Source organism: Moschus berezovskii, chromosome 5 (genome assembly GCF_049115385.1).
Source record: "Moschus berezovskii isolate FMDL1 chromosome 5, NW_MosBer_1.0, whole genome shotgun sequence".
Lineage (NCBI taxonomy): Eukaryota > Metazoa > Chordata > Mammalia > Artiodactyla > Moschidae > Moschus > Moschus berezovskii.
The window spans coordinates 92,867,765-92,895,032 of record NC_142464.1 but is presented as its reverse complement, the minus strand read 5'-3'; the positions used below and the strand labels follow the sequence as shown (position 1 = coordinate 92,895,032).

The following is a 27,268-nucleotide window of genomic DNA, read 5'->3' as shown; positions in this document are numbered from 1 at the left end:
GTCATGTTTTCACTGTCATTTGTTTCTAGTAATCTTTTGATTCCCTTTCTTATTTTCAGTAACCTCTTCATTATTTATTAATGTCTTGTTTAATCTCCATGAGTTTGTGTTTTTTGCAGTTTTCTTCCTGTAGTTGATATCTAGTCTCATACCTTTGTGGTCAGAGAAGATACTTGATACAATTTCAATTTTCTTAAATTTACTGAGGCTTGATTTGTGACCCAATATGTGATCTGTCCTGGAGAATGTTCCATGTGCACTTGAAAAGTGTATTATTCTGCATTTGGATGGAAAGTTCTGAAGATACAGTGAGGTCCATTTGGTCTAATGTTTCATTTAAGGTTTGTGTTTCCTTCTTGATTCTCTGTTTTGATGATCTGTCTGTTGGTGTAAGTGGGTTTTTTAAGTCCCCTACTGTGGTGTTACTGTCACTTTCCCCTCTTATGCCTGTTAGTGTTTGCTTTATGTATTGAGGTGCTCCTACGTTGGGTGCATAAATATTTAAAATTATATCTTCTTCTTGGATTGATCACTTGATCATTATGTAGTATCCTTCTTTGTCTCTGATAATATTCTTTAAAGTCTTATTTTGTCTGAAATAAGTAGCTTTCTTTTGGTTTCCATTCACTCCAGCTTTCTTTTGACTTTCAAGGGACTCTCAAGAGTCTTCTCCAACACCACAGTTCAAAAACATCAATTCTTCGGTGCTCAGCTTTCTTTATAGTCCAACTCTCACATCCTTCCATGACTGCTAGAAAAGACATGGCTTTGACTAGACTGACTTTTGTCAGCAAAGTAATGTGTCTGCTTTTTAATATGCTATCTAGGTTGGTCATAACTTTCCTTCCAAAGAGTAAGCGTCTTCTAATTTCATGGCTGCAGTCACCACCTGCAGTGATTTTGGAGCCCAAGAAAAGAAAGTCTCTCACTGTTTCCATTGTCTTCCTATCTATTTTCCATGAAGTGATGGGACTGTGAAGTTATGGGACCAGATGCCATGATCTTCATTTTTTGAATGTTGAGTTTTAAGTCCGCTTTTTCACTCTCTTCTTTCACTTTCATCAAGAGGCTCCTAAGTTCCTCTTTGCTTTCTGTTTAAATAAGCTAAGCAGGGTGACAATATACAGCTTTGACGTATTCCTTTCCCAATTTGGAACCAGTCCATTGGTCCATGTCTGATTTTACTTCTTAACAGCATACTATATTGTTACGCAGTTATACTACTACTTATATAACTTTAGTATAACTTAAGTTATACTACTTAACTGTTACTTCTTAACCTGCATACTATAATTTCTTCAAAAATTTTCTCAGTGCCTTCTTTTTTTCTTCTTCTGTGACCCCTATAACTCGGAAATTGGTACGTTTACTATTGTCTCAAAGGTCTCTGATGATATCCTCAGTTCTTTTCATGCCTTTCCCTTTATTCTGCACTTCAGCAGTTATTTGCACCATTCTATCCTCCATCTCACTTACTCGTTCCTCTGCCTCAGTTATTCTGCTATTGGTTCCTTCTAGAGGAAGGTATTTTTCACAAGCTGGAATCGAGATTGCCGGGAGAAATATCAATAAACTCAGATATGCAGATGACACCACCCTTATGGCAGAAAGTGAAGAGGAACTAAAAAGCTTATTGATGAAAGAGGAGAGTGAAAAAGTTGGCTTAAAGCTCAACATTCAAAAAACTAAGATCATGGCATCTGGTCCCATCACTTCATGGGAAATAGATGGAAAAACAGTGGAAACAGTGTCAGACTATTTTTTGGGGCTCCAAAATCACTGCAGATGCTGATTGCAGCCATGAAATTAAAAGATGCTTACTCCTTGGAAGGAAAGTTATGACCAACCTAGATATCATATTAAAAAGCAGAGACATTACTTTGCCAACCAAGGTCCATCTAGTCAAGGCTATGGTTTTTCCAGTGGTCATGTATGGATGTGAGAATTGGACTGGGAAGAAAGCTGATCGCCGAAGAATTGATGCTTTTGAACTGTGGTGTTGGAGAAGACTCTTGAGAGTCCCTTGGACTGCAAGGAGATCCAACCAGTCCATTCTGGAGGAGATCAATCCTTGGTGTTCATTGGAAGGACTGATGCTGAAGCTGAAACTCCAATACATTAGCCACCTTATGTGAAGAGTTGACTCATTTCAAATGACCCTGATGCTGGGAAGGATTGGGGGCGGGAGGAGAAGGGAACGACAGAGAATGAGATGGCTGGATGGCAACACCGACTCAATGCACATGACTTTGAGTGAACTCCGGGAGTTGGTGATGGACAGGGAGGCCTGGAGTGCTCTGGGTGGGGTTGCAAAGAGTCGGACACGACTGAGCGACTGAACTGAACTGACGTGAATTGTCTTATTCATCTGTGTGCTTATTTTTTATTTCTTCTATGTCCTGGGTGACTGTATTAACTGTGTTAAATGTTCTTGTATTTTATCCATTCTATTTTCAAGTCTTCAGAGCATCTTTGCTATCATTATTTTGAATTCTCTTTCAAGAAGATTGCTTATTTCTTCTTTATTTGTTGTTGTGCGTTTTACCTTGATGTTTCATTTGTGCTGTATTCTCTTTTTGTCTTTTTTTCTAACTTGCTTCATGAGGTCTCTTTTTCCCAGGCTTTAGGGTTGTATTACTTCTTCCTTTTGATTTTTGCCCTTGGAGGGAAATGTTGGTTGGGGTTTTGTGTTGATTTCTTGTTAGGGGTGACTTGTGCCTGTGTTCTATTTGGAGGAGATCAAGCGGATCAAATATAATTACAGAGATAATGGGACATATACACCTACTTCCACACATACAGTTATAACCAACGTGTTCTAAAGAAAAGAGTACAGGAGATTGACTTGGTGAACACGGAAAGTCAAAAGTGATATCAGCCAATTAAAAGCAGAGCTAGGTAATGCTCAGTCTGGAAAACTGCATGAGCAGAGGGCCAACTGGGAACTATAACAAGGAGAACTCAGTAATTCAACATACATGGTGCAAAAAGAAATAGTGAAGGAAAACAGGGAGAAAGAAAAAAGACGAGAAGGGAAGTAAAAGAGAAAAGGAGGGGGTGGAAAAGAAGTTAAAAAAAAAAAGAGTGACAGAAAAAGTAGAAAAGCAGTGATCAATAGATATATGTGCAGAAGATTTATATGTATATTTGGAAATAGATATAGCCAGTAAATAAGCAGGGTGACAATATACAGCCTTGATGTACTCCTTTTCCTATTTGGAACCAGTCCGTTGTTCCATGTCCAGTTCTGACTGTTGCTTCCTGACCTGCATACAGGTTTCTCAAGAGGCAGGTCAGGTGGTCTGGTATTCCCATCTCTTTCAGAATTTTCCACAGTTTATTGTGATCCACACAGTCAAAGGCTTTGGCATAGTCACTGAAGCAGAAATAGATGTTTTTCTGGAACTCTCTTGCTTTCTCCATGATCCAGCGGATGTTGGCAATTTGATCTCTGGTGCCTGTGCCTTTTCTAAAACCTGCTTGAACATCTGGGAGTTCACGGTTCACATATTGCTGAAGCCTGGCTTGGAGAATTTTGAGCATGACTTTACTAGCGTGTGAGATGAGTGCAGTTGTGTGGACGACAGAGAATGAGATGGCTGGATGGCATCACCGACTCGATGGACATGAGTGTGAGTGAACTCCGGGAGTTGGTGATGGACAGGGAGGCCTGGCGTGCTGTGATTCATGTGGTCGCAAAGAGTCGGACATGACTGAGAGACTGAACTGAACTGATAGCCAGTAAAGAACTATTGGAAAAGCAGTTGAGTATATAAAAAACAAAGTGAAAAAACTCCTTAAAAAAGAGGGTGAAAAAGAGAAAAAAAAATCTTAAAATGATTTTGTTTTTTAGGACTAGAAAAGTAAAGAGGAAAGCTCCATAGCACCACAGAAGGCTAATGTGAAGGTGGAAATATGTAGGGGGAATAAACAGTGTGATTTATAAGGAAAAAAAAAAAGGTTTTCAAGGTCGTAATTCTCTTTGGTTATGGAGTCTACCCCTGTGGATGGGATTGGGTTAGTGTCCTGTGGTGTTTTCCTGGTTAGGGGAGCTTGTGCCTGTGTTCTGGTTGATGGAACTGGATCTCATCTCTGAAGGGCAGTGCAGTGTAGATTAGTAGGTTTTGGAGTGTCTGTGGGTTCAATATACCTTTTGGGCAGTCCTTCTGGCTTTGGCAGTGTTGTGTGTGTGTTAGTTGCTTAGTCATGCCTGACTCTTTGCAACTCCATGGACTGTAGCCTATCAGGCTCCTCTGTTTATGGGATTTTCCAGGCAGGGATACTGGAGTTGGTTGCCATTTCCTTTTCCAGGAGAGTTTCCTGACCCAGGGGTAGAACCTAAGTCTCCTGCAATGCAGGCAGATTCTTTACCGAGTGAGCTATGAGGGAAGTGTTAGATGTGTCTATTTCTGCAGCCACTTAAATTGGCTCTCTCAGGATATCTTCACTCCCACCAGCCCCTTGCTTATCCCTGGGATCATTCCCCTGTCCTGCCCTGCACTGCTGGCCAAAGCTTGCTAGGCAGGGGCTTGTGTGGATCTCTTCTTGTGCCCTCTGCATCACAGAGACTTGTGTGGGCTTCCCTCAGCCCCCTGAACTCAACCTCTGTGTCACAGGGCTTGTGTGTACTTGTCTCGGTTCCCAAGACCCTCCCTCCATGTTGCGGGGCTTGTGTGCACCTGTTTTGGCTCCCCTGGTTTGCCCTTTGCTTCATGGGTCTTGTGTGCATTTGTCTTGGCTCCCTGGCCCGCCCTTTGCATTGAGAGGTTTGTGTGCACTTCTCTCGGCTTCCGGGGCCCTCATGCTGCATTGCATAGCTAGTGTGGACTTGTTCTGGGTCCCCCTGCCCATTCTCTGCATTGTGGGGTTTGTGTGCACATGTTTCATCTCACTCTTTGCCCTCTTGTCGCAGGGCTTATCCTATTGTTAGTTTTTTAAGGAACTATCATATTGTACTCTACAGTGGGTGTACCAGTTTACATTCTGAGCAACAGTATAGGAGGGTTCTTTTCCCTCTACTTCCTCTCCATCATTTATTATTTGTAGACCTTTGATGATGGCCCTTCTGACCGGTATGAGGTGATACTTCCTTGTAGTTTTCATTTGCACTTCTCAAATAATTAGCAATATTGAACATCTTTTCTTTTCATCTGTATGTCTCCGTGGAGAAATGTCTATTTAGATCTTATGCTCATTTTTCTTTTGGGTGTTTTTGTTTTTTCTTATATTAAGCTGTATGAGCTATTTGGAAATGAATCTCTTATTGTTCACTTCATTTGTGAATATTTCCTTCCCTTCTGTGAGTTGTCTTTTCATTTTGTATATGTCTTCCCTTTTACTGTGCAAAATCATTTAAGTTTAATTAGGTCACGTTTGTTTATTTTTGTTTTTATTTTCATTACCCTGGGAGGTGAATCTAAGAAGATACTGCTGTAATTTTTGTGAAAGAGTGTCTTGCCTATGTTTTCCTCTAGCAGTTTTATAGTATCAGGTCTTACATTTAGATCTGTATTCTATTTTAAGTTTATTTTTGGGTGTAGTGTTAGAGAATGTTCTAATTTCATTCTTTTACATGTGGCTGTCCAGTTTTCCCAGCACCACTTATTCAAGAGAGTGTCTTTTTTTTTTTTTTTTTTTTACCGTATATTCTTGTCTCCTTTGTCGTACATTAATTGACCATAGGAACATGAGTTTATTTCTAGAATTTCTGTCCTGATCCATTGGTCTGTATGTCTGTTTTTGTTTCAGTACCATACTTTTTCGATTGCTGTAGCTTTGTAGTATAATCTGAAGTCAGGGTAACTGATTCCTCCAGCTCCGTATTTCTTTTTCAAGATTGTTTTGCCTGTTCACAGTCTTCTGTGTTTCCATGCAAATTTAAAGTGTTTTTGTTCTAGTTCTGCAAAGGATGCCATTGGTGATTTAATAGGGATTGTATTGAATCTATAGATTGCTTGGGTAGTATAGTCATTGTGAGAGATCTGAATTTTCCATTTCAAGAACATGATGTATCTTTCCATCTGTTTGTGTCATCTTTGATTTCTTTTGTCGGTGTCTTGTAGTTTCGGAGTACAGGTCTTCTGCCTCCTTAAGTGGTTTAAGTATTTTATATTTGATGCCGTGGTGAATGGGATTGTCCTTAATTTCTCTTTCTAAAATTTTGTTGTTAGTGTATAGAAATGCAGCAGATTTGTATGTTAATTTTGTATCCTGCAAATTTTGTTTTTCACTGAAGACTTCTCATAATTTTCCAGTAGCATCTTTAGGATTTTCCATGTGTATTAGGTTGGTGCAAACATAATTGCAGTTTTGGACTGTGGATTTTAAATCATTACAACAAACCTCAAACACATCTTTATTAATCAAAATAAGAATCATTACAGTCAATACTTTTTTTGCCAGAAACTCCAATACTTTGGCCACCTCATGCGAAGAGTTGACTCACTGGAAAATACTGATGCTGGGAGGGATTGGGGGCAGGAGGAGAAGGGGACGACAGAGAATGAGATGGCTGGATGGCATCACCGACTCGATGGACATGAGTTTGAGTGAACTCCGGGAGTTGGTGATGGACAGGAAGGCCTGGCGTGCTGTGATTCCTGGGGTCTCAAAGAGTCGGACACAACTGAGTGACTGAACTGAACTGAACTGAAGTTTTATTCTTGTAGCTTAAAAATCCATGCTTTGGCTGGAGCCTTTGTTGCCTGGATGAATATAGGATGTGTTTCAGACCTGAGACATTTCGTTCAAAGAGCTTGATTTTCATTGAGCATTTCTCTGGTGATTTTTCCAGTTATCCCTGATAATTCTATGTATCATTTTTTTTGGAGGGGGGTTGGGGGGAGATGTGTCCAGTTTTTAAACCTAACATCTACTTTTGGGGACTTGCCTGCATCTCTGGGATTTGAATGAGGATTGTGTCCCGTTTTACTCTCTTTTAAGTTTACATTTAACATGTTTCTCTTCTCTGCTCCCCTTGCCCACTGGGGACTCCTCTTTGGCTACTTAAAATTTGCTACTTAGAGTGAAAGTTCAGTGGTAGTTGATCATGCCGCGTGTTCTTTCTGGACCTCTGGCAAAGGGAGTGATCAGTGAAGGCCAGTGCTCTCTTGGGATCTGTAAGACTGGGTGTTTTTGGTACCTGCTGCCCACAGCCCTCCACTTTTATCAGAATACTTTGCCAGTACACTAATCTCTTTGGAGATAAGAATGTTAGCATGTTACCAAATGTTGATTTTATTTTGCAGAAAATATGATACCACGTCTGAATTAATTATTAATATTTAAAACATTTTATTCCTTAACTCCCTCATTTACTTTGCTCATAGCTGACTCAGTTCCTTTAATTGGCAGAATTCTACAAATTTGTGTTACCCACTGCTGAGATTGTTTAGCCCCTGATGTATTTGTATTGATTTGTTTCTGGTGGTAGCTTGTTCTTAAATGTTGTGTAGCAAGCAGGTATTTTATGATAAAACTGTTGTGTAGTACATGCTCTGTGTGGAATTCAGAGGAAAACTCAGATTCACTGAATAACAGTGCCAAAAAATCTAGCCATTGTTCAAATAACAGTGGTGTTATTTTTCTTTCGTGGCCTTTTAGACTTTCGTTTTCCTAAAATTCCATTTTATTGGGAACCCATTTTCCACCTGGTCTTTCTTGACAGGGAGTTTTTCTACTTTAAACAGTTTCTAAATAAAATTCTGTGTTTCAAGAAAGAAAAAATCAGTGCTTCAGGGTCTTTTACAATGAGCTGGCTACTGCAATCAGGTTGCCAAAGTTTTGGAGCTTCAGCTTCAGAATCAGTCCCTCCAATGAATATTCAGGGCTGATTTCCTTGAAGACTGACTGGTTTGATCTCCTTGCTGTCCAAAGAACTCTCCAAGAGTCTTTTCCAGCACCAGAGTTAAAAAGCATCAATTCTTTGGGGCTTAGCTTCTTTATGGTCCAACTCACATCCATACATGACTACTGGAAAAATCATAGATTTGCCTAGATGGACCATTGTCAGCAAAGTGATGTCTCTGCTTTATAATACACTTAAAATATGATTAAAATTTGTCATATCTTTTCTTCCAAGGAGCAAGCATCTTTTAATTTTGTGGCTCCACAGTGATTTGGGAGTCCAAGAAAATAAAATCTGCCACCATTTCCACTTTTGCCCCATCTATTTGCCATGAAAGTGATGGCACTGGATGCCATGATCTTAGTTTTTTGAATGTTGAGTTTTAACCCAGGTTTTTCACTCTCCTCTTTCACCCTCATCAAGAGTTTCTTTAGTTCCTCTTCACTTTCTGCCATTAGAGTGGTATCATCTGCATATCTGACCTTGTTGGTATTTCTCCCAGCAATATTGATTCCAGCTTGGGATTCATCTAGCTTGGCATTTTGCACGATGTACTCTGCACACAAGTTAAAAAGGTACACTGACAGTATACAATCTTGACGCACTCCTTTCTCAATCTGGAACCAGTCCAAGGCTCCAGGTGCGGTTCTGACTTGTTTCTTGACCTGCATACAGGTTTCTCAGGTAGCAGGTAAGATGGTCTGGTATTCCCATCTCTTTAAGAATTTTCCATTTTGCTGTGATACACACTAAGGCTTTAGTGTAGTCAGTGAAGCAGAAGTAGATGTTTTTCTGGAACTGTTTCCTGGCCTTAGAGAATGTTTTCAGCTTTTTACCATTGAGTATGATGATACCTGTGTCTTGTCATATGTGTCATATATGGCCTTTATTATGCTGAGGTATGTTCCCTTTGTGCCCACTTTTTTGAAGAGTTTTGATCATAAATGGATGAAGTGTATCAGTTTTTCCGTAATAGAGATAAAAGGTATTTCTTACAGAAAGAACTTTCTCCAGAATAGTTAATGGACTTACCAGATTTATTTGCACTTTATGTGTGTGAAATACAACTTAATCCTTGACAATCCTATCCAATAAGAGATAACACTCAAGTTAAATATTAGTCTTAAGATCTGTCTCAACCTAGAGCCCATATTTTTTGTTACATCAAAAAGTTTTGAAAAGGTGAAAATTTTTAATGCTTAAGTGGAATTGTTTTTGTTCCTGAATTTTCTGTACTCTATTGCTAATATAGAGGAAAGAGAGAGTATATTAAAAGCCCAATATTTTTGCTAATCTTTTTTTTAAAAAATCCTCTTTAATGTAGTTATCACTGGTGGTTCAGTGGTAAAGACTCGGCCTGTCAGTGCAGGATACAAGGGTTCCATCCCTGGGCCAGGAAGATCCCCTGGAAGAGGGCATGACAAACCACTCCAGTATTCTTACGTGGGAAATCCCCAAGCCTGGTGGGCTACAGTCCCTGGGGTTGCAAAGAGTTGGACATGACTGAGCTCATGCATACACTCAATTATTTTAGCTTTCTTTTTGTATTGTCTATAACATAGACTTTATATCACCTGAAATAATAGTTGTCAGACTTTAGTTTTGCCTATATATGCTTTTGCATGTTTGACAAGTTCTTTTTACAATAGAAGGAAAAATGACTTATTTAATGGATCTCTTATAAATGTTAGACCTGTACCCCATATCCTTTTTATTGGAATTATTCTTTGTTTCCTTCAGTTTCTAATCAACATTTGGTCGTTTAAGAAAACACTATATGGAGAATCTGACTAAACTGAGGGTGATAGTTAACATTACAAGAAAGCGTATTTCTTAAAACTAGTAGAATATGAATTCACAAAATTTGAAAGGTGCATATTTATAATTTCTTAGTAAAAAACATTGCATCAAGAAAGTGTACTTGCACGATACTCTCTTAAGTTATAAATGTTAAACCTGTATTGAGTATCTGCTATATTTTGTACACTAGTTTTAGTGTATAGAAAACTTGTATTTATCTAGATGGTTAATTAATATAGCATTCTGAATTAATTTTCTTTTGCTCTCATAACAACTTACTACATACTTAGTGGTTTAAAACAACATATATTATCTTCCCATTCTGTGAGTCAGGAGTCTGAAATGGATTTTACTGGGTCAAAATCCATGTGTTTACAAGGTTTTTGTTCGTTTTTGGTTGTTCTAGAAGAGGATCTGTTGCCTTGATTTTTCTACCTTCCTGAAATTGCCTGTATTCTTTAAATTATGGCTGTCCTCTTATGGTCTCAAAACCAGCAATGCTAGCCTTCTCATTGTAATTGGATTCAAACAACTGGAATAATTCAGGATAATCTCCTTATTTTAAGGTTTATTACCTTAATCATGTCTCTAAACTTTCTTGCCATGCAATGTCACATTTTCACAGATTTTGTGATTAGGGCAGGTGAATCTTTAGGAAGTCATTATTCTACCAACCATATTGTTTTCAAAGACTAAAAATATGGAGATAATTCTAATTCTGAAAATAATTTTCCTTTGATTCACAAGGCACTTGACATAATTGTGATGCCTAAATTGATGATTTGGATTAAGCAAATTAACTTTTCTACTTTTGTTGTCCCACAGGCTTCTCAAACTCGATATATTGAAAACTAAATTCCTCCCAACTTCTTCCTCTGCCAGTTTTCAGTATCTTCAGAAACAGAGTCATAATAAGAAAGAAATCTGATTCATCTTTAACTCCTGTTTTCTTTACCCATCATACTGTATAAAGTCAATAAGTCTTTTGACCTTTTCCTTAGTAGCTTTCAAATCTATTTTCTCCCTCCATTGCTACTGCTACCCTCCTTGGCCAAGTTGCATTAATCTCTTAGATTATTTTAGCATTTTATGCACATACGCTTGCTTTTCTTTCCTCTCCAGATTTGTCTCCTGGGCTGGTTTATAATAAATTTTTTCCAGGTCTATGAACAGACCACTTTCTCAACTGTGGGCCTTTTTGTGTGCTCTTCCTTTTACTTAGAAAATAAAATATACTTTGGGTTTCCTACCAAGCTGTGTACTAAGTTTAACTATTACTTTCCTTGATTATTATCACTTACCCTGTATGTTCCTACATCTGCTCCAAAGCACTCTTCATTTTCAAACATAATAAGAAAATGCTGAATTTGTCTTGTACTCTAGAGCCTGGACTGAATGCTCCAGAAGAATAGGAACTGTGTCTTTCCTGTTCCTAAAACCACTTTGCCATAGCATTTCTGTGGCTCACTGGATTATATTATCAGCAGTGACAGAAATATTGCTCTATTTTGGATGAATACTCTTGCTATGTGTAACTGAACACCCCATCTTCAGAGTCCTATTCCTGTACATAAAAATTTTCTACGGTAGTCACTTTTTTCCCCTAGCTTTTGCCCTGCTTATGACTTGTGTCCCCACAGTTCTAAGTCACCTCTTTTCATATTACCAGATGTTTCATGTATCAGCTTAATGTTTTGTATACGTTTCTTTTTATGTCATTCATTCTCTAATCTTTCTTGATCTGGAGCTGGATTCCGAAATGGTGTTCTTAATTGGTTTCTTTACTTTATATGATTTTTCTTTTGTATCATTGTCTGAATAAATCTTTGATGGTAGCATTTTCCTTTTCATATTCTTTTATTTTAAATCATTGTTCACATGGGTGTTTTTTCTTTTTTTGAATCAATTCAATGAATATGGACAATAATCTTTGTCATCATGAGCACCTGTCATTTATTGAAGCAGTTCCTGAGGATATTTTTGAGAAGCATAAGGGAAAAACAAGAAGGAAAGGCATAAATAAAAGGAGTTAGAGAAGAGGGATGTGGATGGAAATCTTGGGGGCTTGAAAATGAAGCTCATCAGTTAAAATTCTTGCTGTTGTGGAAGTAATTTTTCAAACTAGTAGTGGCAACTATGTTGAAAGTTCTCATTCTTGTTTTGGTGTTTTGTAAATTGACTCTTTATTATTTTCTATATCTACTCCCTAAAAGATGTTATTTATTTACAAGTTTTTACTTTGTGGTAGCTTATAGTGTTTCCTGTTCTCATCATCTTGAAAGTATTGGTTGATACTCTTATTAAGCACAATATTGGTACATTAGATTCTATTTTTTTTTTAATAAAAATTTTTGTGCCTGATCCAGTATAATTACAGAACAGTGTAAATACAGAAGTGGCAAGGACCAAACATAAGGAGAAGAGATTAAGAAGAGGTGGCAAGAATACATAGAAGAACTATACAAAAAAGGTCTTAATGACCCAGAAAACCATGATGGTGTGGTCACTCACCTAGAGCCAGACGTCTTGGAGTGTGGAGTCAAGTGAAGTCAAGTGGGCCTTAGGAAGCATTATTATGAACAAAGCTAGGGGAGGTGATGGAATTCCAGCTGAGCTATTTTAGTTGCTAAAAGATGATGATGATGATAAACTGCTGCAGTCAGTATGCCATCAAATTTGGAAAATCAGCAATGGCCACAGGACTGGAAGAGATCAGATTTCATTCCAATCTCAAAGAAAGGCCATGCCAAAGAATGTTCAAATTGCCATAGACTTGTGCTCATTTCACATGCCAGCAAGGTAATGCCCAAAATCCTTCAGGTTAGGCTTCAACAGTATGTAATACGAGACCTTCCTGTTGTACAAGCTGGATTTAGTAAAGGTAGAAGAACCAGAGATAAATTACCAACATCCAGGTCCACATAATGAAAGCTGTGGTTTCCAGTAGTCATGTATGGGCATGAGAGATGAACTATAAAAAAGGCTGAGCACTGAAGAATTGATGCCTTTGAACTGTGGTGCTGGAGAAGACTCTTGAGAGCCCCTTGGACTGCCAGGAGATCAAATTAGTCAATCCTAAAGGAAATAACCCTGAATATTCATTGGAAGGATTCATGCTGAAGCTGATGCTCCAGTACTTTGGCCACCTGATGAGAAGAGCCAACTCATTGAAAAAGACTGATACTGGGAAAGATTGAAGGCAGGAGGAGGAGGGAATGGTAGAGGACGAAATGGTTGGATGGCATCACTGACTCAATGGGCATAAGTTTGAGCAAGCTCCAGGAGATGGTGAAGGACTGGGAAGCCTGGCATGCTGCAGTCCATGGGCTCGCAAAGAGTCGGACACAACAGAGCGACTACAACAAATGGGAACATAGAAAAAGCAAGGGAGTTCCAGAAAAACATCTACTTCTGCTTCATTGACTACACTAAAGCCTTAGTGTGTATCACAGCAAAATGGAAAATTCTTAAAGAGATGGGAATACCAGACCATCTTACCTGCTACCTGAGAAACCTGTATGCAGGTCAAGAAACAAGTCAGAACCGCACCTGGAGCCTTGGACTGGTTCCAGATTGAGAAAGGAGTGCGTCAAGATTGTATACTGTCAGTGTACCTTTTTAACTTGTGTGCAGAGTACATCGTGCAAAATGCCAAGCTAGATGAATCCCAAGCTGGAATCAATATTGCTGGGAGAAATACCAACAAGGTCAGATATGCAGATGATACCACTCTAATGGCAGAAAGTGAAGAGGAACTAAAGAAACTCTTGATGAGGGTGAAAGAGGAGAGTGAAAAACCTGGGTTAAAACTCAACATTCAAAAAACTAAGATCATGGCATCCAGTGCCATCACTTTCATGGCAAATAGATGGGGCAAAAGTGGAAATGGTGGCAGATTTTATTTTCTTGGACTCCCAAATCACTGTGGAGCCACAAAATTAAAAGATGCTTGCTCCTTGGAAGAAAAGATATGACAAATTTTAATCATATTTTAAGTGTATTATAAAGCAGAGACATCACTTTGCTGACAATGGTCCATCTAGGCAAATCTATGATTTTTCCAGTAGTCATGTATGGATGTGAGTTGGACCATAAAGAAGCTAAGCCCCAAAGAATTGATGCTTTTTAACTCTGGTGCTGGAAAAGACTCTTGGAGAGTTCTTTGGACAGCAAGGAGATCAAACCAGTCAGTCTTCAAGGAAATCAGCCCTGAATATTCATTGGAGGGACTGATTCTGAAGCTGAAGCTCCAAAACTTTGGCAACCTGATTGCAGTAGCCAGCTCATTGTAAAAAACCCTGATGCTGGCAAAGATTAAGGGCAGGAGGAGAGTGGGCGGCAGAGGATCAGATAGTTGAATGGCATCACTGACTCAATGGACGTGAGTTTGAGCGAATTCCAGGAGATAGTGAAGGACAGGGAGGCCTGGCGTGCTACAGCCCATGAGGTCCCAAAGAGGTGGACATGACTTAGCAACTGAACAGCAACCGTATAATTAAGGCCCTCCTTTATAAGCACGAATCTGTTCTCTTTATTAGTATCAATCAGTTTTCTTCATTCTGAATTTAAAGTATTGCCAAATCCTATAACTTTCTGAAAATAGAATCAGAGAGTGATGTTGCTATAAGGTTTCATGACAGAATTTCACTCATTTTATCCTCTATCCCTCTGCTTCCTAATCACATTTAACTGGGAGAATGACTAAAGCACCTGGAATAACGTTTTTCATATTTGCATGTGCATTTGAATTCACTGAGGCTCTTGTTAAAATATTGATTAATAAACTGATTTAGTGGGTCTGGGGTGGGACTCAAGCTTCTGTTCTAAACAGTCTATCCCAGGTGATGCTCATGTAGTTGATGTGAGCCACTTTTAAGTATCAAAATTTAGGTAGTATCTAAAATTTTTCATGCTTGGTAGCAGTTTTATCAATATCATTGCCAAGTGAAATATAGGCTTTAAGCTGAACTTGTTATTTTGGTGTCTATTTGAGAGCTTGTATATCAGTGTTATATGCTATAGGTAATAAAGATGATTTAAGGTGCTGGTAGGAAGGCTTGTACCCTACTCAGTTCTTTGGCCTTGCATAGTGTGGAGGATCCTGCTGCTGGTGGGCTCAGCCAGGTCCTCGGGTTTCTGCTTGTGGTGTCTGGGGTCTGGGAGCTAGTGTTGGTCTGCTGGTGGGCAGGGCTGTGCCTTGGGGTTGATGTTGCCTGCTTGTGGGCAGGACCTGTTCCTTACACCAGTGGCTGTGAGGTCCAGGGTGTTTTGGAGCTGATGTAAATTCACAGGTGGGCAGAGCTGGATCCTGGGATTTCTGGGTACAAGGCCTGGGATTCCTGGAGCTGGTGTCAGACTGATGGTGGGTAGGACTGAGCCCTGATGGTTGGACGTGGGGTTCCAGAGGTCCAGAGGCTAATGCTGACCCACTGATAATTAGGGCTGGGTCCCAACTAAGTTGGCTTCTTGGCCTGGGTTGTCCCAGGACTGATGCTGACCTACTGGTGGGTGGAGGGGGTTCTGGCATTAGTAAGCCAGATGTTGTTTTATTAATAGTTGCTATGTCATATCTGACTGTTTTGTGAGCCTGTGGACTACAGCCCTTCAGGCTCCTCTGCCCATGGGATTTCCCAGGCAAGAATACTGGAGTTGCCAATACTGGTTACCATTTCCTTCTCCAGGGGATCTTTCTGTCCCAGGAATCGAACCCACGTCTTCTGCATTGGCAAGCAGGTTCTTTACTACTGACTACTAGGAAGCTCTAATAAGCTAGATAGAATATTCCCAAAATCCAAAATTGTGGACACCGACAGCAGTGTCCTTGTGGTAGAACAATGACTGCAACCAGCACTTGGGTCCCTAGTGAGCTCCACTTACTACCTGCCTCTCTGGGAGGCTCTCTGAGATCAGCAAGCGGTTCTGACCCAGGCTTCTTCCAAACTACTGCTTCTGCCTTGGGCCTTGGAGTGTTTGAGATTTTGACATTTTAAAATGCCTTTGCCTATTAAGAGTGGCTTCTGTATTTACTGTAGCCCTCAGATTCTCCTGAAAGTAAGTCTCACTAGCCTTCAAAGTCAAACTTTAGGGGGTCTTGTCTTCCTAATGCGGGAACCCTAAGCAGGGGAGCCCAGTGTGGGACTGAGACCTGTGTGGCTCCCTGAGGAGAACCATGCAATTATAATTATTCTTCTGTGTGTAGGTTTCCCACCCTGGGTCTTGATTGTCTCTTGTCTCTGCCTTTCCTACCTGTCTTGTGGCTCTTTATGTCTTTAGTTGTAGATGGTCTTTCCTGCTAGCCTTCAAATTGTTCTCATCAATATTTGCTCTGTAAATAGTAGTTGTAATTTTAGTATGCCTATGGGAGGAGGTGAGCTCAGGATCTTCCTATTCTGCCATCTGGCCACTTCCCCTGATCTTATATACTTTGATGCAGTTTATTTACTATATGCGTTTGCTACTTGATAATGATTTTAATTTCTTTGGATCTCATAGAAATATTTATGTCAGAAACTTAAAAATGCAGGTTTCTTGACTGACTTGGTCAAGAAAATTTTTCATTATATAACATCTAATGTTTTAATGGAAAAAAATTTTTCCATTGTTAAACTCATGTTGGTGGTTGTACACATTTTATTATAGATGCACTATTTGTATTAAAATAGCCTGTATTTCTGATTTCCCCTTCTTCCTGGTTGTCAGTCTCAAAAACAAAACTAGAATTCATCTGTCCCTCTTGTTAGATCTTTTCTTCTCTATCTGCTTTTGTAGTAAAATGAAACTACCATTGACACCTTTAACTCTTTGTTGTTTTCCATATTCATTCTTGTTTTAAATTCTTTTTACTCTCTAAATTCTATTCAAAGAAAGGTTCTTTTTTCCTTCAGGTAGGAAATATATCTTGATTGAAAACTTCCTTTAAGTATTCTCTTCCATAAATTAGATTGACTAAAGTCATGAATTATTTTAAAACAGAAAAGTAGTGGTTAACCTTTTCTCATGTGGGACTTTCTTAAGTAGTGGAAGGAGTCATATATTTCATTTTTCCTTTACATACTATACTTTTCTTTTTGACTCAGGAGTATATGTTGCTTATCAAGCAATGTGCAAAGTTTGCATTTAGCTGAGAGGAAGTTGTAGATTTTGAGAATGTGTGACTTTTAAAAAATAGAAGAAAAAAGAAGTCCATAGGATAAATTTAAGATGTTTCTATAATTGAGAGGTCTTTTTTGTTTGTTTTTTTAATTGTGGTTTTTATGAATATTTTTTAATTCAGTAGATTTTTATTTTTATTCTTTATTTTAGGAAACAAGAAAGGTAGCACCAATGTTCCTCATAAAAAGAATCAGAAAAAAGATGAGGCATGCAAAAAGAAGCATTTTTCAAGTGGATCCAAGAAGAACAAAATTGAACCTGAAGAATTAACTTCAACTGTCACAAGAAGTCGAAGAATTTCTAGACGCCCGTCTAATTGGTGGGTGGTAAAATCAGAGCAGAGTAAGTATTTTTATTTAAATCATATTCATTCTACCAGAGGCTCTGTGTTTGATTTATATACCTGTTCGCTTGAGAAAAATCTTATGAGGAAAAAATTAAATTGGATCATCAATAGAAATATTACATCAATTAATTATAAAGATATTCATGAAGCTTTATCATATACAGTATTCTAGGTATAGGGATACAGCTGTGGAAAAATAAAACCAAAAATGAAAAATTGCTGCTGCTATATGACTTATATTCTATAGAAGGAAGACCAGCAGTATAGATATATTGGATGAGGTGAGGAACTATTTTAAATACTGCTCATGGCGTGAATTAGATGAGAGCTAAGAATTGACAGTGTGATTTTGACAACATGGAGGTTGTTATCCCCTTGATAAAATTGATTTTTGTAGAATGATGAGACCAAACGTCTCTGATTGAGGTGGGTTCAAGGGAGTTTGGAAGTGAGACCAAAGAGACAGTAAAATAAAGGGGTGTGGCAGATGTGGGGTCAAGAGAATGTCTCTCTCTCTTTTTTAATATGCAAGATATTAGATCAGCTCATCTGCTCTTTAAAATGACTGTGTAGAAAGGTACAGGATCACAGTCCTTGTGTAGGCAAGGAATGGGTGTGGGCTACCCGTGGTCATGTATGGATGTGAGAGTTAGACTGTGAAGAAAGCTGATCGCCAAAGAATTGATACTTTTGAACTGTGGTGTTGGAGAAGACTCTTGAGAGTCCCTTGTACCGCAAGGAGATCCAACCAGTGCATTCTGAGGGAGATCGATCCTGGATGTTCATTGGAAGGACTGATGCTAAAGCTGAAACTGCAATACTTAGGCCACCTCATGCGACGAGTTGACTCACTGGAAAAGACTGATGCTGGGAAAGGCTGGGGGCGGGAGGAGAAGGGGACGACAGAGAATGAGATGGCTGGATGGCATCACCGACTCTGTGGACATGAGTTTGAGTGAACTCCGGGAGTTGGTGATGGACAGGGAGGCCTGGCGTGCTGTGATTCATGGGGTCGCAGAGAGTCGGACACGACTGAGCAACTGAACTGAACTGAACCCCAGAATAAAAGGATTAGCTCTAGATTGAAGCAAGGACATTATCATGTGAAAAGGTAAAGCAGAGTATGTGGCAACACTTAGAAGTAGGTTGGTGGGGTTGATGGTGGGAGGATAAATGTTGAAGGTAAACTTTGAGTAGATTACTCTGTTTAGTTTCTTACTCTTTAAAATGTGACTACCATTACTTCTACCTCATTAAGTTATAAGTATTAAATGGCATATATTTAGTATTAAAATGTTAAATACTACTGTTACTGCTTTGGAGAACTCATCTTTTTGCCCCAGATTGCTGGAAACTACTATGGTAAATGAACATATAATTATATGGATTAATAAAAGTCTTAAAAGCTGGGATAAGCATGCTTGAGCTCCATAATTTACCAAAAAAGACTTGAAACATGTATTAGTCCTGAGACATGTTGGGATCAAGTAGGTAGTCACAGAAGTGGAGGAATGCTTACAGATCACCTGGTCCAAACTCCTTCATCTGATGGAATAACAAACTTAAGTCTGAAGCATAGAAAAGCAGCATCAGTTCCCCTTAAGGTCAGAGACCTTTGTGCTAGAATTTGAAACAGCAGAACCCATATTTCTTTACTCTTGATAAGCCTGTAGTGCATGCAAGAACCATTTATTGTGTGCCCATGGTGGGGCAGGAATGGTGTTAGGCTGGGCCAGGACTCAGTGAGGCAAATGAGCAACCTCGAATGGGAAATTTAAGAAGACACTTGATCTTAGGGCTGTGTGACTGACTTGGAGTAAAGTGAAGTGAAAGTTGCTCAGTTGTGTCAGACTCTTTGTGAACCCATGGTCTATACAGTCCTTGGAATTCTCCAGGCGAGAATACTGGAGTGGGTAGCCTGGCCCTTTTCCAGGGGATCTTCCCAACCCAGGGAACGAACCCAGGTATCCCGCATTGCAGGCAGATTTTTTACCAACTGAGCTACCAGGGAAGCCCAACTTGGAGTAAACACCTTCTTAAATTTTACACCCTAGAATTTTTATTTTTTTCTTTATGAGAACTTTTAAGATGTACCCTCTGATAATTATTTTGCAATATATACTATATAAGATTATTGTGTTTTGCACCTTAAACTTGTATAATCAGTTATATATCAATATATAACTGATATCTGTCAGTTGTATATCAATAAAACTGGGAAAAATTATTTACCACCCTAGGGCTACTCTTGCTTTACCACAATCCTGCCCCTGCTTTTAGACATTAGGAATATAAAGATCAGTTCAGTTCAGTTCAGTCGCTCAGTCATGTCCGACTCCTTGCGACCCCATGAATCACGGCACGCCAGGCCTCCCTGTCCATCACCAACTCCCAGAGTTCACTCAAACTCATGTCCATTGAGTCAGTGGTGCCATCCAGCCATCTCATTCTCTGTTGTCCCTGTCTCCTCCCACCCCCAGTCCTTCCCAGCATCAGAGTCTTTGGTCTTAATGATTGTTAGTCTGCTGGAAGAGAGTGGTAAGTAGACAATGAGCTGTATGTTGTTCAGTCGCTCATTTGTGTCTGACTCTTTGTGACCCGGTGGGCTGCAGCACACCAGGCTTCCCTGTCCTTCCCTGTCTCCCAGAGTTTGCTCAAACTTCTGTCCGTTGAGTTGATGATGCCATCCAACCATTTCATCCTCTGCCCTCTTCTCCTTCTGCTCTCTTTCGCAGTATCAGGGTCTTTTCCAGTGAGTTGGCTCTTTGCATGTATCAGATAAACATTATCAAAGAACTGAGAAGAGCTGCTTAATTTAGCCTTGGGGTGTAGAGAAGGCTTCCTGAAGATGGGATGATTAGGAGCAAGCTAAGTGATTGGCTGTGGTGAGGAAAGAGGATGGAAAGTTTGAAGCAGAAGTATCATGTGTAGAGATCTGGTGCTGAGAGTTTAACATTTTAAAATTGTTTTGTCAGAATTATCTGGGGGAGGTATTAAAACACAAATTATAAGATCTTACTCTGAAAATTTTGATTTGGTAGGTCTGAGCTAAGGCCTGAGAATTTGCATTTCAAATAGATTCGCAGGTGATGCTGATTTTTTAGTCTAGGGACTACTATTTAAGATCAGTGCTTTGGAAAAATGCAAATAGTTCAGTACTGCTGCCTGTTTTTGATTTGTCTATTTGGAGAAGAGTGTTGAGTTACGCTTAATGAAAAAGCACTTAGATGTAGTAATAAATTAGAATTAAACATATTTGAACTTAATCCTTAAGCTATGGGTAATCACTAAAAAATTTTAACCAGATTGTAGTGATTCAATTTGTGTTTTCTAAGGATGATTCTTAAAACAGTGTAAAGAATGCATTGAAGAATGGCAAGGGTAGAGAAAGGATATCAGTTTAGAGGCTGTTTTAATGATCCAGATAAGAAATGATAAAGGTCCCTGCTAATGACAGGCAGCAGAGCTTAAAAGAAGAGGATTTGAGAAGCATTCTTCCCTTGTGGCCCAGAGGTAAAGAATCTGCCTTGAACGCTGGAGACCCAGGTTTGATCCCTGGGTTGGGAAGATCCCCTGGAGAAGGAAATGGCAAGCCACTCCAGTATTCTTGCCTGGAAAATCCCATGGATGGAAGAACCTGGTGGGTTATAGTCCATGGGGTCACAAGAGCTGGACACGACTGAGCGACTTCAGTTCAAAAGAAAGTAGAGTGACAGGATTTAGGATTGCTTGTGGTTGGGGCAGGAGTCTCAGATGACTCATATATCTGAGATAGTGACACTTTTCATTAAGATAGGAAATAAAACTAGAGTGGTAGGTCAATATTACAGATATCAGCATGTAGATAATAATTATATCAATATAGACAGTAATTAAAGTTCTGTATAGCTAGATCCTTCAAAGAAAGTACACAGTGAGAAGATGAAACTGGGACTTCGGGAAATACCAGGATGTTAAGAAGAATAGTGGGCAGAGCCAAAGAGGATGGTTTTGAAAACTTGTGATCAATTTAAAAGATTTGGTCCATATATCAATAAATTGTAAACACATCAAGCCAGTCAATTCTAAAGGAAATCAACCTTGAATATTCACTGATGCTAAAGTTGAAGCTCTAGTACTTTGGCCACCTGATGCAAAGAATCAACTCATTGGAAAAGACCTTGATCTTGGGAAAGAGTCAGACACGACTTAGTGACTAACAACAACAATCTATAAAGTGAAGAGCTGAATGGTTTATGAATTTAACTTGAAAATAAATGCAGATTACTATGAGATTGCGGTGAATGTATATGTTTACATGAAAAATTTAAATAATATTGATATTTTAGTGAACCAGATAATCAAACGTATACTCACTTTATGTTATCATTTGATCCTGTAGGTTCTTTTTCTAGTAATTCTTCAGTAAGAAATGAACTGTCAGTGTATCATGACAGTAGACAAAAACCACCTGCTGAAAAAACAAACCAGTCATCTAAGAATATTGGAAAAAAAGCTGTTCCATTTAAAAAGCAGAAGAGAGCTAATGAAGGCAGCTCAGGAGCACAGAAGGTTTTATATGCTAAAGATTCTGGTGGTTCCCAGAATGAGTCATTGGGAAGCAATGAAGCAGACCTGGCTAAGAAGAAAAATACTAATCCTTCTGGGTAATGTCTCTTATATGTACAAAGTAATTATTTTTGTTTGACACTTAATAAATGTCTCTGTTATTTAATCATTTATAGAAAGCAATATTAGCATAAAGGAGTCTACAGTCTGACAGATCTGGTAGTAAGTCCATGGTGTGTCATTAGCTGGGTGACCCCTCAGGCTAAATAGTACTCTGAATTTGTTTACTCATATTAAAATGGGGAATAATATATAGTACATGAGGTATGATGATAAATTTAATAAGGTAGGTGTTATTGTCACCTAACAATCCCTTTTTTTAAATTGTGATAAAAACATAAAATTTATCATCTTAATCATTAAAAAAAAATATTTGGCTGCATTGGGTCTTAGTTGTGGCACAGGAGATGTTTTGTCATAAATTCTTTGCATCAAAGTTGTGGTGTATAGACTTTCGAGGTGTGGCACCTGGGCTCAGTAGTTATGGTGCTTTGGCTTAGTTACTCTGCAAGATGTGGGATATTAGTGCTGCAACCAGGGATTGAACCCATGTCCCCTGCATTGCAAGTTGGATTCTTAACCACTGGACCACCAGGGAAGTCCCCATCTTGTTTTTAAGTGTATCGTTTGAGTTGCTTTCTTTTTTATTTTAAGTAATTAATTATTTTTTGGCTGTGGTGGGTCTTTAGTTCTGTGCGTGGGCTTTTTCTAGTTGCAGCAGGCAGGGACAACTACTTTCTAGTTGCTGTGCACAGACGTCTCATTGTGTTGGCTACTCTTGTTGCAGAGCACCTCGTCTAGGGTGAGCAGGCTTCATTAGTTGTGGCTTTCGGGTTCTACAAAACCGAGCAGGCTCAGTAGTTCTGGTGCAAGGTCTTAGTTGTCCTGCATCATGTGGAATCTTCCCAGATCAGGGATTGAACCTATGTCCCCTGCTTTGGCAGACTGATTCTTAATCACTGGACCATTAGGGAAGTCCAGGTTACTTTCTTTTAAGAGAGATTAATACAATTTTAGTAATTGGGAATGCATTAATTCTTTTCCGGATAAGATGATAATATTTAACATATTTTAGTGGTTATTATTATCAAGTGTTTGCTAGATGCTTTTAATGAATTCTCATCAGTCCTGACAGCCTAGTAAATATTGCTCTTAGGCATTTTTGCTTTTTGATATATCATTTGCTTATTCATTCATTCAAAAAATACTTACTGCATATTATGTATGAGAAATTGCAGGTGCTGGGGATGTAGTGAATATATGATAGAATACTCTAAAATGCATTACTATATGGCATTATGGTGCATACTCTCTATAAATAGTTCACTGAGTTGTATGTTTACCCCCAAAGATTTGCAGTGCTCCCTCTGTCTTATGTCAGACTTCCATATTTATAGTAGCTTATTCTTTATATCATTTGGTTTTTGTTAAGAATCTTGAGAGGTTGAGAGGATAGGTATTAGCTCTATTTTTACATGTAAGGAAGTATACCTAGGTCTTTTATTAGCCCAGTTGTTTTTACTTGAATGTGTTAATGATAATAAACACTATTTTAATAATAATAAATCACTGTTTTATTAAACAAAGCAGATAAACCTTAGCTATGGGTTGAGATAAATACTAAGGTATAAAAATAAAGTTTTTATGTTGAGTTTCTGAATTTGATCTAGTATCCCTATCTTACACATAATGGGACTATTTAGAAACATCCAAAGTTGATAGTTATTACAGTATCTGCTTAGGAAACCTGTTGGGTATCTGGATTCATAGAAAGGAAGATCTTTGAGACATTTGTATAGTCTACTTACTACATGTGGAAGGTGAAACACGTAATTGTCTTGATATTTTACTTGTCAAAAGGTGGGAAATCCTGTGGACTGAGAAGCCTGGCGGGCTACAATGCATGAGCTCAAAGGGTCAGACGTGACTTAGCAACTAAATAACAATAAGCATATGTCTCAGCAATTTCACTTCTACACAGGTGTTTTTATCAGCATTATTCATAATAGTCAAAAGGTAGTTTCCCAGATGTCCAGCAATGGATGAATGGATAATCAAAATATAACAATGTGCTTCAAAGAACACCATCAAGAAAGCAAGAATACTGGAGTGAGTTGTCATTTCGTTCTCCAGGGGATCTTTGTGACCCAGGGATTGAACTCACGACTCCTGCATTGCAGGCATATCCTTCACCACTGAGCCACTAGAGAAGCCCGAGTCACATGATAACTTTACATTAATCCTTTGAGGAACTGCAGGATCATTTTCCAAAGCATCTACACTGTTTTATATTCCTATCAGCACTTGACTTCAGTGACTCTACATCCTTGTCAACATTTTTGGCTTTTTGATTCTAGCCATCCTAATTGGTATGAAGTTGTATCTCATTGTGATTTTTATTTTCATTCTGTGAAGACGAAGATCCTTTGTGGATTTTTAATTGGATTGTCTTTTGTTTTAATTGAATTGTATTGCGAGGTCTTTATTTATTTCAGATATAAGTCTCTTTTCAAATAAGTGATATTTGATAATCTGTCATTCTTTAGGTTGTCTCATTTTCTTGATGGTGTTCTTTGAAGCATGCAAGTTGTTTTTTTCTTTTTAATTTAAATTTTTTTTTTATGGAAAACATTATCCACCAAGGCCTTAAATGTAGTAGACTTGACATAAAAAGGAAAAGCAATGAGTATACAAGTATACAGCCAGTTTAAGAAGTTAGCAAGATAAACAGAATAATCATAAAGAAAAGAAAACACGTAATACATACCAGGTATTAATGCAGTAAAAATAAAGATAAAATTGAGAGGCTCAACAGAGTCAAAGCTGTCTTAAAAAGCTTCTCTAAAAAGGGAAACATCAGGTGACAATAATCAACAAGAAAAATCTTGCAAATAAACAATTTTTTAATTTATGAAAGTATGCTAACACATTTACAGAAAATTTAGAAAATATAGAACAAGGTTACATACAGTTCCACTATATATTACAGTTTTTTTAAGTGGATAAATTAAGATTTTTAGTTGGCATTTCAATAAAAACTCAAAAATTAATAGAATGAGTATACAGAGAAGTAGAAGGATGTAGTAGACCTGAAAACCACTGTGAACCAATTCAACATAATTAAGATTTATACAATTTTCACACAACAGCAGGATACAAATTCTATTCAAGTTCCTATAGGCTGTAGACTAGGAGACACAGGAACATATCCAGGGATGTGAAACAAAGTGCAAAAATTTCATGGTCTAAAATTATTGAAATCATACAGTCTGTTCTTTTATTCTTGTGGAATTATGTTAGAAATCAATATCAAAAGATACTTGAAAATAACCCACATATCTTCAAGTATGATGTCACAAGTACAGTGTGATATTTACCAAAAGAGATCTTCAACTTAGCCATTGAAAGCCTCAATAAAGTTAGACTGAAAAAAACCACAGAGGGTGATTGCAGAGAAGAAAGCATTTGAACTGGAAATTAGTATAAAAATGAGAAATTAATGTTAGGGATACTTTAAACTTCCCTTCCCTTGTGGCTCAGCTGGTGAAGAATCTGCCTGCAATGCAGGAGACCTGGGTTTGATCCCTGGGTTGGGAAGATCCCCTGGAGAAGGGAAAGGCTACCCACTCCAGTATTCTGGCTTGGACAATTCCATGGACTGTATAGGGTTGCAAAAGTCGGACACAACTGAGTGACTTTCATTCATTCATACTTTAGACAGAATCCCATGTATTTGGAAATTAAATGTCCACTTTTAAATGATGAGTGTATCTAAAAGGTCATAACAAGGAAAATTAGGAAATATTTGTAATAGAATAAAAATGAAAAGAGATTTTACCAGAATTTGTTACATGCATTTGAAACTACTCAGTGCAGTTAAATGCAGTGTGGAGCCTTTAATAAGGTATGAGAACAAATAATGGGCAGTAGCATAAAGTTTTGTGAATTTAAACAAAATCTGTACTTTAGTTAATAATACTGTATCACTTGTTAATTTCCATTTTTGGTTTTTTTTTTACAACATAGTGTTTCTTTATATTCTTAGAATTGGATTAGAAGTTTTGATCCTCATTCAAATTTTTTTTTTAAATCTCGAAGATAATAAATTTTCTAGACTTTTAGCAGTAATACTCGATGCCAAAATACATGGAACTATATCAAAGTTTTGAGTGAATATAAATTAGAAACCTAGCATTCTATTCATACTAAGTCAAACAAGTGGAATCAAAATGTCATAAATTTTTTCGGTTTGGCAAAAATTCAAAATTTTCTAAAATATATATATTATACATACTATATATATATATACACACACACAAAAGCTTTCCTACTCCCAGAAGCACAAAAGTTTTTAATTTTGATAAAGTCCCATTTATCTATTTTGTCTGTGCTTGCTTTTGTTGCTGTTGGTATTTTCGTGGTATATCTACGAATTTTTTGTCCAGTTCAAGTTCACGAAGATTTACCCCTATGTTTTTTTCTAAGAGTTTTGTAGTTTTAGCTCTTAAATTTAATTCTTTGATCCAGTTTGAGTTAAGTTTTGTATATGCTGTAAAGAGTCCAACCCTGTTCTTTTGCATGAGACTGTTCAGTTGTCCCATAACTGTTTGTTGAAAAGACATTTTTCCCCCACTGAATAGTCTTAGAACCCTTTGTGTAGATCAACGGACCACAGATGTATGGGCTTATTTCTGGATTTTCAGTTTTGTTCTGTTGTCTACATATCAGTTGTTCTAGAACCAATTGTCTTGATAATCATTGGTTAGAGGTAAGTTTTGAAATTGGGAAGTGTGAGTTTTCTTTTTTTAGGAATATTTTGGCTATTCTGAGTCTTGCAATTCCATATAAGTTTTAGAATCAGCATGTCAGTTTCTGCAAAGATGTCAGAATTCTGATATGGATTGCTTTGAACCTGTTGGTTTAAGGAATATTGCTGTCTTAACAGTGTCTATTGAGCCATGAACAGGGTTGTTTTTCCTATTAGATCTTTTTTAAATTTCTCTCAACAGTGTTTTTGTAATATAAGTTTTATGTTTTCTGTTGTTAATTTCATTCCTAAGTATCCCTTTTGATGCTGTTGTGAATGGAATTGCTTTTTAAATATTACTTTTGGATTGATCAGTACAAATGTGTAGAAATACAATTGATATTTTTATGTTGACCTTTATCCTGCAATCTTGTTGAACTCATGTATTAGTTCTGATAGCTTTTAAAAATAGATTTTATAGGACTTTCTAAATAAAAGATCATGAATGTCATTTGTGAATAGTGATAGTTTTATTTTTGTTTTCCTATCCGGATGCTTTTTCTTGCATTATAGCTCTGGCTAAAGTCTTTAATACTGGGCTCATAAGAGTGGCATGGTAGACTTCTTTGTCTTGTTCTTAATCAGTAGGAACGCATCCAGTCTTTCACGATTCAATATGTTATTATTAGCTGTGGGGTTTATGTAGATGTCCTTTTATTAGGTTGAGGAAGTTCCTTTTTATTCCTAGTTTGTTGAGTGTTTTTTAGAG

At 38.0% G+C, this 27,268-nt stretch overlaps 1 protein-coding gene across 1 annotated transcript in view; it reads left to right on the top strand.

Moving 5' to 3' along the window:
* CENPC (centromere protein C) overlaps positions 1-27,268 on the top strand; it is an 83,400-nt gene that overhangs the window by 29,861 nt on the left and 26,271 nt on the right. Inside the window, exons 9-10 of the mRNA XM_055434281.2 lie at positions 16,949-17,140; positions 21,526-21,790. Coding sequence (XP_055290256.2) covers positions 16,949-17,140; positions 21,526-21,790 — 457 coding nt within the window. The remainder of the gene's footprint in view (positions 1-16,948; positions 17,141-21,525; positions 21,791-27,268) is intronic.